The 14,237-nt window shown below is 43.0% G+C and overlaps 1 protein-coding gene across 3 annotated transcripts in view; it reads left to right on the forward strand.

The window, feature by feature from the left end:
- Nucleotides 1-14,237, forward strand: part of LRMDA (leucine rich melanocyte differentiation associated) — a 1,046,803-nt gene that overhangs the window by 586,599 nt on the left and 445,967 nt on the right. For all 3 annotated transcript variants that reach the window (XM_032314126.1, XM_032314125.1, XM_032314127.1), the window contains one exon: nucleotides 3,272-3,411. In XM_032314126.1, the coding sequence (XP_032170017.1) occupies nucleotides 3,272-3,411 (140 nt within the window). The remainder of the gene's footprint in view (nucleotides 1-3,271; nucleotides 3,412-14,237) is intronic.

Consider the following 14,237-nt stretch of genomic DNA (forward strand, 5'->3'; position numbering starts at 1 on the left):
ATGAAACTTATAAATTTGGGGATGCCTTCTTAAAGGCAAAGACTACGTAATTATGAATGCCAAATTAGGCTTAAAGATGAATGTTTATTTGGAATAAAAATATATCAAGGCAAATTAAAAACTTTTAAGTTGACAACACAAATATAAAAATGCTTAGAAAAGTAATGTTTTTATACTGGACATACCTACATCAAAAAGTTCTTCCTGGGGTGGTTTTTTATTTTTGCCAATTCTTTTATGACTTTATTATATAATTCTTTTATAACTTTATGTATATATATACACACATATATATATATATACAGAAATTATACTATATATATATATATATATATATATACACACACACACATTTTAGTGGAGAGAGACAGTGATCTGAACTGACTGTAGTTTAAATAACCTACTTCTGAAAATTTTATAAAAATATATGACCATGTGACTGAATTATCCCCCAAGGGCCCCATGTAAGCAAGGAGCCCTAATCACACAAGCTTTATTAGCTCTGTGGTAAGTTTACCTATGAAACCTGTTTCCCTGGACAGTGGTATGGGATGCCTCCCATCACTGCTCACTTGATGTTGAGACATAACTGGGATTTCAGCCCAGCTCAGGTGCCCAGTATTTCCTCAACTTAAAAATCTTGCCAGTTTTGAGTTCCATTCCTTCATATTCCCACTTCATACAGTAGATGAAAAATAACCAAAGTTTAAGGGCTTTGTCCCTATAAAAGCCATAGGTTTGGGTTGGACTTCTTCATCCACAGTGGAAAGGGCTTCCCTTAAAATCTCTAGGGCCATTGTCTACATAAATAATTTGAATCACCCCAGGTCAATATGTCCACACCATTTTGGCATCCCACTGTCTCACGGTCCCTCGAAAGAAATACTATGCCAGCTGGTGGGAGTGATTAGCTTTTCTAGCTGCCCCCAACCCCCTTTCTGGCACCAGGGCCTGGCCTTGAGGCTTCAGAACAGCCTGATAGGCATGAGTCCTACTGCTCCTTAGAACATCTGACGGGTCCCCTGTGAAGGGTGGAGTTGGAGCAAACCCTGAAGGGGAGAAACAGGACTGGTTCTGAGGCCCATGCAGGTCCATGTCCAGGCATGGGTTACCCCAGCTGAATGACATTTTGCTCCCTGTTGGTTTCTGGATACCAGACAGAGACTTAAGACATTTTGAGGAGGTCCCTTCAAAGCGTAGGGCCCCATGAGGTACCTTTGCCAGCATCTGCAGGCAGTGCTTTTTCTAGTGTAGCAAACTGAGAAGCTTACAGAGTTAGAACTTGCAGGAAAAGCCAAGTTTTCCCTGAAATTGTGCATTGTCACTTTAATTGGTTTTATTTAAATGATTTTTTAAAAAGAATTTGATGATTGAACTGTATTTTAAACAGTACTAAACACATTTTGCCTTTGGTGATGAAATGCTTTAATGTTTTGACTCTGGCCACTCACCCATGTGTCCTACTAACGTTGCTGCCCTGGTTGCACCTTCTCACTTGTCTTCTCCACATGCTCCTGTTTCTATCCTCCTCACTCCAGTGGTCCACTGTGGTTAATCCTGAGCGTTACTTGTTCAAGATCAGAAGGACTGATAACTTCCATGTCCATTGTCCTGCCTTGTTTAGGAAATGGGGATGACGTTGGCCAGTTGAAGCCCTTGGTGGGTGGGCTGCTCTGACACCCTTACACTAGCGTTTCCCTCTTTTGCTGGCGCTGTCCCTCACCTCTCTTTCTGTCTCACTCTTACATGATAGCACTTGTCCTCACATAGGTTGTTCTCAGAGCCCGTGTATAAAGAAGGCTCAACAGAACTTAGTTTGGAGAATATAAGATTTAAGGTGGATAGTGAGCTTCACCTCTCTGGGTTATCATGCAGAAGAGAAGAATACCTTATTCTTTGAGACCCCAAGCTGTTAAACTGGGCCAACGGGAAGGAATCTGTGGAAGGTTCTGTCCCAGGGGAAAGTCTCTTTCTAAGGGTTGTCTGTGACAGAATGAGCTACTTTTTGGTGACCCTCAACACATACATTAGGGAATGGATTTTGACATTGTTTGGATTTGGTGTGGAAATGAAATCTGAGAAAATGGGGGTAGCATCTCATGGTTAGATAACATTCTGATAGAGTGAGGGTGTCCCTTTTCTTTGGCTTTACCTTCCTCTCCTAGGCCAAGGAGACTTTACTCCTGGACACGGTTTTCTGAGTCTTTGGTTTTTACATGGACATTCATCCTTATATGCTTAGCCCCTTTTTGCTCTGCTGTCACTCCCTGGCAAAGACCCCGTTCCATCTGCGATACTGGCTGACACCTCGCTTCCATAAGTTTCTGGTAGTCATGGCCTCTGCTCATGGCCTGTCTAGTCATCACCTTGCCTAGGGCTCAGATCTTCTGCATGTAGCTTAAGCCAGGGGTCCAAGTGTATTGATGTGACAGCTAGGTTGTCATTAAGTCCTTACCAGTATCTGTAATCACCTGAACCTATATGATTCTTGACTTATTCGCTTTGGGTGGATCTCAGTGTTTGCTTTGACTGAACAGTGGATCCCATTGAGGGAATGGATCATGGTACAACCTCCGCACCATGCCCTCCTTGGAATTTTCTCTCTCATTCTCTCCTTCATAGAATATTAGTTTCACAACAGATTCTCATCCGTAAATACATTTTGCTCTGCCTGGCTTGACTAAATATATCCTAGCTTATTCCATTTGTCTTCACCTAGCTTTGTTTTCCTTTTCCCCCTAATTCAGTACTTTCTTGTCACCAGTGCATCTACTGAGTAATGCCCTAGGTCCTCAGACCCTAAAAGAGTGGCAGTCCCTGCTTGCATCCGTCCCATTCCTGTATGTTTTAATGATAAATTACCCCTTAAAGGAGAAAAGGGGAAGATATTTTTAATGAGGGCATTGGAAATAATGTCCTGCTTTTATTACTAAAAAAAGAAAAAACAAAAACTCAGTTTTATGGATTGACAAATACCACATGGAAACAAGTCTATAGGAAAGAGAGCTGTGATGAGCACTTAAGTTCATTCATTCTCTCTAAGGGATCTGGATCCAGTCTTGCCCAGAGAAAAGTTGGGCTGTGTCCCAAGCAGGAGTGAAAAACTTGCCATGCCAGAGACCTCACAGCTACGTTGATTCCAGCCCTCCCCCACGTCATCTCTTGGGAGCAGACAGGACTTGTCAGGTGTTCTGCTCCATCTGCCAATTATCATCTACGTTCCTTATGAGGCCTTTTGTCTCCCTGGACCCAAATCCTTAACCTTTGTCACATCACTGACTTGGAGTGTCTGCTTGATCACCTGGCAGAAGTGACACCAGCTTTAGAGTACCTCAGCCTGCTGGGCAATGTGGCCTGTCCCAACGAGCTGGTCAGCTTGGAAAAGGATGAGGAAGACTACAAGAGATACAGGTGAGTATCCAGGGGTTGGAATATGGTGGAAATGGAGAAGTAGTGGTATTATGGGATGCACAGTAGGTGTTAGGTAAGTTATCAGTGGGCTTCCTGTGATAATACTAAACTTTAATCTTTTGGTAACCTGAAGCCATCTTTTCCCTTCATCAAGGTCACAGGAGCCAAGAAACATGAAAAGCTGCTAGGTGGTCTAGGTTGGGGGTTGACAATTTTTTTTTTAAACAGCTAGGTAATAAATATTTTTAGGCTTTGAAGGTCATATGGTCTGTGTCACAACTATTCAGCTGTGTTCTTAGAGTGCAGAAGTAGCCATAAACAATTTGTAAAAGAATAAACATAGCTACTTTTTTTTTTTTTAAAGATTTTATTTATTTATTTGACAGAGAGTGAGATAGAGAACAAGCACGCAGCAGGGCAGGCAGAGGGAGAAGCAGGCTCCCTGTTATGGAGAGAGCCCAATGTGGGGCTTGATCCCAGGACCCTAAGATCATGACCTGAGCTGAAGGCAATCACTTAACCAACAGAGCCACCCAGGCTCCCCAGCTATGGTTCAATAAAACTTTACTTACAAAAACAGGGAGCAGGCCAGATTTGACCTATGGCTTGTATTTTGTTTACCCCTACTCTATGTTGTAAGATTTTCCTGTGGTCAGCCTCAGGGTCACTTTTTACAGAGAAAGTGGTTCCCACTAAAGTTAGGGAGCTTATGTACAATCCCAAGAGGACGTCCCTGAAGGCCCATAACTTTGTTCCACAATGCTCTGCCCTACTGTCCACCAACCACGTGCTTTGATGGGCTCTAAGGAGAAATGCTTTTCTTCCCCCTCTCTGCTACTAAACCATCTGCTTTCAAATACCTGATCCACCTCTCTTAGGGAGGTTCCTTCATCTTATCTATTTTACTAAACTCATTTTATATTTTCTTTCTTTATTTTGAATTCTGTGTATCCTTATTCTTGATGTTTTGCAAATGTTTTTAGATGATCTTTTCATGTGTGTAGACTCTCTCTTATGATATAAGCTGTCATTAACATCCTACCTGAATCAATGTGGGAAGAGGAAAGGAAAGAGGAATGAAAATGTAAGACAGATAAGGCCACTGGACAATAAATTTGGAAGGATTGGGGAAAGAAGATAATGATTTCTCCTATAAAAATTAGTGGTGATGGACTCCTATAAAAATTAGTGGTGATGCACGAAGGAATGAAATCAGGGGAGTTCATGTTGTATAAAAGTAAAGCTGTAAGAAATATTGAAGGCTATTAAATATTCAATATTTTCAATATACATACACATAGATACATAAAGGTACATCAGGAATCCTGTTGTATTTCCTTATTGGGAAACATTGTGTACCTTTAACCTCGTTTTCTGGATTTCTAGATTAATGTTGTAGGGGTCTGAGACTATTTTTGAACCATCTTAGAATTAAACTCTAACCCTATATTTATTTATTTATTTATTTTTTAAAGGTTTTATTTATTTGACAGAAAGATCACAAGTAGGCAGAGAGGCAGGCAGAGAAAGGGGAGGAAGCAGGCTCCCTGCTGAGCAGAGAGCCCAATGTGGAACTTGATCCCAGGACCCTGAGATCATGACGGGAGCTGAAGACAGAGACTGAACCCACTGAGCCACCCAGGCGCCCCAACCCTACTTTTAAAAAAATGTAGTAAGTCTTTCTCCAGATGAAAATTTTCATGTGGATGTGATCCTGTAGATTTGAATGTCAATTCTGTTAGGGGAGCTATGATTAATATCCAGCAGGTGAAGAGTTACACATTTCTAAATCAACCCTGTAAGTTGCTTAATCACTTAGAACTTAATTTGCTTCTTTAACATTCTTATCAACTCTGAAACACTTAACAGCCTGATTTCAGGTATGAAGGGGTCTCTTAAAACATATTTTATCTTCTTCTAGCAATTTATAAGACATGTCTTGGAACTGTCAAACGAGTCCAAGAAAGGTCTTTCAGTCAATGTTTTTAGTAAACCAAGCACAATTTAGGAAATTTTCATTTCTTTTCTGCATTTTTCTTTAGATATCTGTGTTTAATTATTTTTTTTCTTAAAATAAGTTATTTATTTATTTTACTAGAGAGAGAGCACACAGCAGCAGGGAGAGGGGCAGAGAGAGAGAGGGACAGAGAGAATCTCAAGCAGACTCCTCGCTGAGTAGGGAGCCTGATGCGAGGCTCAATCCTATGACCCTGAGATCACGACCTGAGCTGAAATCAAGAGTTGGATGCTTAACTGACTGAACCACCCAAGCGCCCCATGTGTTTAAGTCTTTAAAATAGCCCAATAAATTTTATATATGTATGTATATGCCTCTGCACATCCATGTATATGTGTCTTTGTGTATGTGTGTGTTTGCATTGACACAGATGTTCATTCATTCATTCATGGAGCTGTAGGTAAGACAAACTGTAGGCACATTTTTGTTGTCTTTTTTCCCTAGAATGAGAGAAGTGAAGTGATGAAAATCTTCAATTGCGTCATATTCCATTTAGTCTCAAAATAGAAGATTTATGAGGTTGCAGAAGGAAAAAAGCTAATACTGTTTTTTTTTTTTTTTTGGTGGTTGTTATTTTAACTGTTCACAGAAGTATAAAAATAATAAGACTCACAAAAGGGTCAGATTAGAAGATGTGAGGTGGGGTCCAGCTTTAAAATGGGGAGACTAGTCTAGATCAGTGACCCTTCACCAAGACATTTTGATTAACTTAGTGGCAAATGCAACAAAAAAGTCAATAGGTATTTGGACGCTCACCTGACTATTGGATTAAGTAGTGTTGAAAATTCCAGTTGGCTCTAGCATTCTGAAATACTCCACTTCTAAGCTGTTACAATTCTTCCTTTACTATCTTGTGCCATTTTGTATACTCTGCTTATATATTTCTCTCCCTACTTCATATATGTCCACATCTAGAGGGCAGCTTCTAGTAGGGAAGGCTGCATCTTCTTGCTCTTTGAAGACACATCAATATCTAGAGTAACCCTGGCCATGCAACAGGGGCCATGTAAATATCCCCTTGGAACATTTGGAAATTATTTTCTTGGAAATTATTTTCTTCTGAGAAGCTGAGTGCTTACAGAGAGACTTATGGCCCCCTGGGCATCTCAGATGCCTGCTTCCTGTTTGGAATCAGATCCATTTGATGTCCACACACAGTTAACAAGCAAGGAACTATCCTTCAGACCCAATCCAAGTCCTGGTCATTGGGTCCTGGTCCTTCAGGGAGGGCTTGGTTCTAGAGGAGTGATTTGTCTCATGGGCTGGCACTGGTGCCCACTAACCCTGCCCTCCCAATGCCACAACTGTGGGAGTTGAGGGATGGGCCTGTGTTTGTGTGTCCTCGACACTCAAACAAGGTGTGTTGTTTGTTCGGGCACATATGGCAAAGTGGTCATGAGGAGCTGGATTCTGAGGGCCACACACAGCTGAAATCACATCTAGTCAAAATAACCCTAGAAAACCCACAAGTCACTCGCAACGATGGGAGGATGCTTACACTCTGAGAGAAATAGGAACTAAGAAGACTGGAAGGAACATTAAATGTGTGCCCATCCATCCACATTCTCTGCACGGCATGTGAGGGTTGAGTGGAATGGTAGGCCTGTTCTCTAGCAATTCTAAATTTTTTATTCATCTTATTATTATTTTTTAAAATTTTTTATTTCTGGTTGACAAGCACTCTCACACTTACATTTGGATGAGATGAGTGTATATATGATGTAGTTCTGTTCTCCAGTCTGTAAGCAGTTCTGCTTTGTTCATCTTGGAGTTTGTGCTTCATTTACCCCTAAGAAATCTTAGTGTTTTACAATAAGGCTTTTGAAGCCAGGGTTCTAGTGTTTGGGTTTCTACAAAGCAATGTGGCCACCTTCCTTTTTTTTTTTCTTTTTGGTAAAATATTTTCCTGGCACTCCATCCACAAAGCATGAGGTCTGCCTTCCTCCTAGCTGTTACCCAGAGCCTAATAGTAGGGCCTCTATGTAAATTTATGTGACATTTTCACTAGAAAATTGCTTAAAAAATGAATGATATTTCTACAGTTTACTGTTTTTCACTTTAAGTACATTTTCTGACAATATGTCTTCTATTAATCATTTAAGCAATAGTAGGAGCCTTAAAGGAGTGTATTCAGAAGCAAGAACCCATGGCTCATTTAGTGCTGTCTGAAAAAATTTCTTATTGATTGGCATCCTCTGTGGTTATGTGATGTAATATTTATAATATGTCACCCAGCCATACATCAAAACAAGTACGTCTGTTTCATTTCTAGGGGAGGTGTTGATTTCAGAGAGGTGAGCCCACTTTTAGGTCACGGTGTGGCCAACACTGGAGCAGAGGTGGGAAGTGACAGGATTTATGAAGTTATTGGAAATGGCTTCACAGATGTTTCACTTTCTGGTGATGCCTTCCTCCCATCCCCCCAAGGCGCCCCTCTTCCTTCCTTCCTTACCCCCTGTGCACACAGTTGGATTTTCTTGGCCCATATCCCCGTAGTAAAATGGGCTCATTAAATCTGTATGTAAGCATGAGCATACTACCGAGTTGTTGAGCAGTGCCGTGGTCCTGCTGGGGCAGGAGCGAACCAGGCCTGGATTTTTCCTTTGCCATCCATCATGGTTCATGGCTGAGAAATGTCCATTGCTGTGTTATTATAGGAGCTTAAGCCTGCCCGTGCTTTGCTGTGTGTACACACTTGTGCTACTATTTGGGGATGAATGTTGAATAAGGGTGAGTGGGATAACAAGCGGCATTCAAGCTTTGGTGGGGAAGAGAGTGGTGTAGCAGGGCTGGAGGGACTTGGAAGGCCACGGTCCTACTAGGAAACCACTTGAGGCCTCCTGAGGTCTTCAACACTAGCCAAACAATGAGTCAACTGTGGGAGACCAGGGTGCCCAGAGTGGTCTGTTTCTTGTCTTCCTTCACAATTCTTTTCTCTCTCCTTCCTGGAGGAAAGACAACAGAATGCAAGTCAACTGCGCAAAGAGCTAGCCAGACCTGGCTTGTCAAATAAGGAGTTTGGTCTCACGGCCTCTCAGCCGTACTTTTGTCACAGAATCCTTTGCCATTCATTCCCTCCTGCCACTCCAGTCGCTCCGTGGTTTGCTCCTTCCTCCCGCCTCCTCCCGTAGGCCCCTCTGTATTTCTTACAACTTTAAATTATTGAAAACGTGACACCCTTTCTTTGTTCCCTCACAGAGAGCAGCCCGAGGCCTGCCCAGTGTCTGCAGCACTCAGCCAAGGGGAAGGAGGGAGGGACCCTCCGCAGTCTGTTGGCCGTCCCGGGCTGCCACCATTTCCCAGCCAAATAGGAGCTGTAAAACTTGTGGCTTACATAACCCAGCTAGCATTCTCCAGCTAATCTACAATCTGGGCTTTGAAGATCACAAGAAAGCAAAGGTCACGACCCAGAGATCAAAGTGACAGAAGCCCACAGAGTAATTGCTGGTTACCCTCTGTAGAGGGCCTTGCTCTGTCCTGTGGGTGTATTGTTTGCACGGAGACTTCAAACATGCTGCCGGTGGACTGTGAGGAAAATCAGCTGGCCTTTGCCAGTTGTCAGGCGTTCATTAATGCTGTAGGTGAACTCACCTCAGCTCATTAGAGTGAGATCATTGTCATCTCTCTGAGCATCTGGAGTGATTCCACTCACAGTGTTTGTTCATTACTCTTTGGTCTTTATTGACTTTTTCTCACAGCCCTCCTTTACCTGGAGGTGTGAGGGGGTGGTTATATAAGGAAATTGGAGTAATAAGAAAGGAGGCTATGGATGTGTTTATTGGAAATTAACTTGGAGGCACACAGAATTCAAGCAGGCAGAAGCTTAAGAGAGGCTTAGGCACCATCGAGTCCATTCTGTTCATCGAGCAGATGGGAAACCGAAGCTCAGGAAGGCAGCAGAGACCGAACCAAGATCACACAGCAAAATAAGCCCCCAGTCTGGACCCTTTCCTCTGCCCCGTTAGTCCCCCCAAAAAACTTTTTGTTATGAAGACCTCTCCTCTGTTTGATTTTCTGCCCCTTTCGTCTCTTTAATATGCTTTGGTTTCTTCAACAAGTGACATGTAAGCCATCGCTCACTTTTTAAAGTTAGTCAGACACATTTAGTCCATTGACGAATGCTTTTGATTAGCATGAGGAAACCAGTGTTACCAAAAGGGGTTGATGTCATCTAGGCAAAAGCAGAGAAGCTTGCCGTTTTGTTGGCTTGCTCACTCTATTCTGTTAGGCTTTGTGAAAGACTGAGAACAGTCCTGGGTCACCCGTTGCTGACTTCGGGGGCCTCTGTAGAGCATCAGTAGCTCGCACCATGTCTCCCCACCACCCCCATGAATGGGAGCAGTAAGGTAGCAAGTGATCATGGGAAGGATGGGCATTCTATATTGCCAGAAATGGAAAGAGGTAGGAAGAAACTCTAGGTGACCTTGCATTCTGATTCCCTTAAGATCTAGAAACCTGGTATTTCTTTGAGTTGGAGTCTCCTCAGAGAAAGAAACATGGTAGCCAACCACAGGAGCAGACAACAGAGAGTGGTCTTGGGGTTTCTGTGATCGCGTGATGTTACTGGGGAGCAGCCAGCCACCCCTGGGGTAGCAGTTTGAGCAGGAGCAAAGAGCATCCTCCTCTCTCTTTGAAGTCTAGATGAAAAATGCCAGAGCTCTGGGATTCGAACAGAGAAAATTGATTTGGGAACAAAAAGCAAACAAACAAAGAAGGCTTTCTGCTCTTCCTTTCCTCCCCCTGCCAGTTTTAGGTGTCTCCTTAGAGGAGTCCTAGAAGAAAACGCAGCATTGACTATGAAAAGAGAGAGAACCTGAAAAGGTCTGTGTGTGGGTCTCACTTTTTGAGAATGGGCTTTCAGACAGAAACAAATGGGTCTTTACACACCTTCCTGGGATCCCTGATTTCTTCTCGATAACTTCACCTTCCACATCACAGCCGAGAGTGCCCCTGACTTCCCGCCCCCAGCCCCAGGGCTTTCTCCCAGCCACCTTGGGAAGGTCAGGAAAATTGGAGTTGCCCTCTGGAGCTAGGGACATGAGACTCAGAACTTAGACCGATCTCTTTTCATTAAGCAGTGCCCTGGCTTAACAAGCAGTTTTATAAATCTGAAGCTGTCTCCGGGTGTCACAGGATTTATAGACGGGGGTTTCTGCCATAAAGTGGTTTATGATGGCTGCCTTCTGTGTTATTAGTAGCTGTCTCTTCCTTCAACCATTGCTGTTTGATAATAGCCTTAAAACACCCAGAATTACTTACCTGCAAGCCCCATTCCCGATAGCCCCTGTTGACAGTCTGAATAAGTTTACTGCCCTTTTGTTGTACTTTACCTTCAAAACAAACTGATTGAACCATCAATAGCTCGTGGAAGCTGACAGAGGCATGTCATCCGGACTAGCCCTTGTGATTGCAGGTTATCTGGGGGAGTTAACCTTCCCGCATTGTTAACTGAAATGTTTTATGTACTATGCAACTTTAGGATACGGCTGTGATAACCCCAGTAACTAAGTAATACATCACGGTAAAGAGATTTTGGTGCAACAAATAACCCTGGATTAAATTTACAAGGGTCGAATTGATATTGTAAAAGCCTTCATTCTGTGGCTTCGGGAATCCTCGGTTGTATTTTTATGGCAAACTGGTATTATACTCGGGATTGAAGCTGCAGCTTTTGACACCCTGACATGACCTAGAACAAAGGGAAATAGATCTCCAAAGACCGGGGTGGGACAGGCGGGCAGAAAGCCCACTGACTTATCACTTGGCAGTAATGTTTGGAGCTAGTTCCAAACCACCCAGGGGCAGGGAGATCTGGGGGCTGCAGCCGCCTTTGGGATGCTTTGAACCACAGATGCTGGGGTAGGGCAGACTGTGAGCAGAACTGGGAGGGAGAGTCTTCACCACATCGCCAACCTCGTGATTCCAAAGCTATTATTCGTCATGATGTTATTTTCACTTGGACAGCATTTTGCAGCAGGATCGCTGGCATCATCCACCCTGAGAACTTACTGGAAACAAACTCTCCTGGACCTACTCTGGACGTAGGGGACCAGAAACCCTGGGGGTAGGGGTCCTGTGATCTGTGTTTCAACAAGCCATCCGGGGGGATGCTGGTGCCCTCTTAAGTTTGAGAATGACTGTGCTGGGATACAAGCTCCTTGAGAGCAGGGACCTTTTTTGTTTCATGTCTCACCTTCTTCTCTGCACCTGGCACAGGTTGTGACAGGTGGTTGTCGCTCGCTAATTATTGGTTGTAGGAGTGAATGTATGAAGCCGTCTCTAAGGGAGGAACTTTAGACCCAGAGCTGTCTCAGGCCAAATTATCTGGTGGCAAGCCTTCCTAGTGTCCCTCAAACCACTCTAAGCACCCACCACGTAGAAACTCCTGGCTGGCCATCAGGCTGGGAGTCAAGTCAGCCCTAGTTTCAGGGATGACTGGCAGCCTATTTCATGGGCTGTTTCTTCGATTGTATAAGATGAGTGCTCTGAAAACAGCAGCTCTTTGTCATCTAAAATTTTTAACTAGCTTAAAAGCCAGCACCTCTCTCTCTCTCCTTTGATTTCAGGGCTGTGATCCAAAGTGGGGCAAAATGACAACGTGCTGTCTGTTGTCATCATGGTTCCTGCCAGCCCCGTGAAGACATCTTTCATTCCATCATTAAACATTGGCTGATTTTCTAATACTGATGTTTTCTTCACCTGAATATTCATCTTTTCCCACCCTACACTTAGTGGGTGTCTTTACTCCTCTGAGCGTCACTCCTGACATATTGTTTCCATCTGTACGTGTCTTTATTTGAAAGAATCTGTTGTCATCAAGACTTTCCTGCTATACGCAGAAGATGGAAGTTTTCTCTGACACTGACTGAGGCCAGTGGGAGTTCTACTGGAGGATGGAAGTTCATTTGAGGCTTTGTGGAAACTTTCTGATTTTGGATCGGGTGAGAGGGCATTTGGGATGGGAAGGGAGAGGCTCAGGGAGAAGTTGGAAAGAAGACGATAGATGGAGACCAGGGAGGAAGCCAGAAGTGGATAGTCACATTTCCAGGACCTCAGATGATGGGGTGGCCACTTCTGGGGAAGGAAAGTACGCCTCAATAGAACTCAGAGTATTTTCACTTTAAGGAGTATTTTGACTAGAAACCTCTATGCTGTTTTCTCTGGCATTTCAATAATCAGCCAAATCTTTGGGCAAGTGTATGGAGGCCACCTGGTGATATGAGTTCATCTCATGAAGGTGGGAGCTGGCCTTGGGAACCCAAGGCTCCAGTGAGGAGGGGGGCATGTTATTTACTCCAGGTTATATTTGCACTGAGAAAAAGCTCAGTGCTTAGGATTGCTTTGGGGTTTGGTTCTTTGAAGATCACTTGAGATTTCTTGTTTCTCCTCTTTCTCCTCCAGCCACTAGTTTTCAGTCATGTAGTGAGTAATGTTAGGTCCCTTTCTCTGTGCTTCCCAGAATTTCTTTGTGCATAATCTCAATCTCAGCACTTAGCTGGATTTCTAATTTCTCCATGTGAGTCTATCTTCCCCATTATACCGAGAATCCCTTTAAGAGCAGAAATCACGTTATAATCACCTCTGTAAACCTAGGACCTGGAACATGGTAGGTGCTCAAGAAATACTCATACAACTGAAATAAACCAGTATTTTATTGAGTCCATTGTAATGTTAGTTTTTGAGATAATGCGAGAGTGAGAAAAAAATATCCCTGCCTTTAAGAAGCTTATACATGAGGACATCAACTGAACACGAATAAGATGATTAAAAAACAACCAGGTGTTAGGTGGTATGGTGCTCACAGCGTATCCTGGGAGTATAGAGAAGGAAGAAAACAATGTGGTCTGGAGATGCAGAAGAAAAGTTCATGTGTGTTGGGATTTGAAAGATGTGTGAATAGTGAAGAGGCTGAATACAGGAAGGATATGACAGATTCCTGTGGAGATAATCTATTGGTCTTGACGTTGGATACCTACTGCTTCTGCCTAAGTAGGACAGGGTCTAAACAATAGTGATCAAGTATGTGGGCTCGGTGGAAAGCATCTGGGTTGATAACTGTCCCTGAGGAAGAAGTATAGGCAGGTGTCTATATGTTTTATGTATTTATTTATGTTTATCCACCAATCCCACAGACATGTGGATCTTCTCATTAATTCTAAATATAGCTGCTTGAGGATAGTTCATCACGTAAGTAGTCATTAGCTTATCCTTGGAGGCCATGATGGACACCAAAGACTCTTTCTGGAGGAATCTATATATATTAGTATTTGTTGGACTATTAAATCTGTATGCTCTCTAAACTGATTCTTCTTGTTTCACCTTGGTAAAAATAATCTTCATAGTGCCAGTGTGGAAGTAACTCAGGGATGATGAGAAAATCCTCAGGACCCCTGTTCAATTCCTCAAGGAAGGATTTTTCAGTATGTGTGCTTCTTACTTCTATCCCAAAGTCATTATGTTATTACAACCTCTAGTTTATTATCTTGGATGGCCAGTCAATGTCTCTTGTCTTAGTTTCAAATTGAAGATTTTTTTGTTTTAAGGATTTTATTTTCAAGTAATCTCTACACCCATTGTGGGGCCTGAACTTACAATCCCCAAATCAAGAGTCACATGCTCTACTGACTGAGCCAGCCAGGCATCCCAAAGATCTGCTTTTATCTCAGAGATGAGAATTACACAGATGACCCACAGGAATGGCAGTGACAAAATGGTACAATTAGGCTTTAGGTTAGTTTCCCTGAGAACTTTCTGTGTAACATTGAAGCTGGGTCCATTTCTAGAATGAAAGGGCGGGGGTAAATACGTT

This window comes from Mustela erminea, chromosome 14 (genome assembly GCF_009829155.1).
Source record: "Mustela erminea isolate mMusErm1 chromosome 14, mMusErm1.Pri, whole genome shotgun sequence".
Taxonomy (NCBI): Eukaryota; Metazoa; Chordata; class Mammalia; order Carnivora; family Mustelidae; genus Mustela; species Mustela erminea.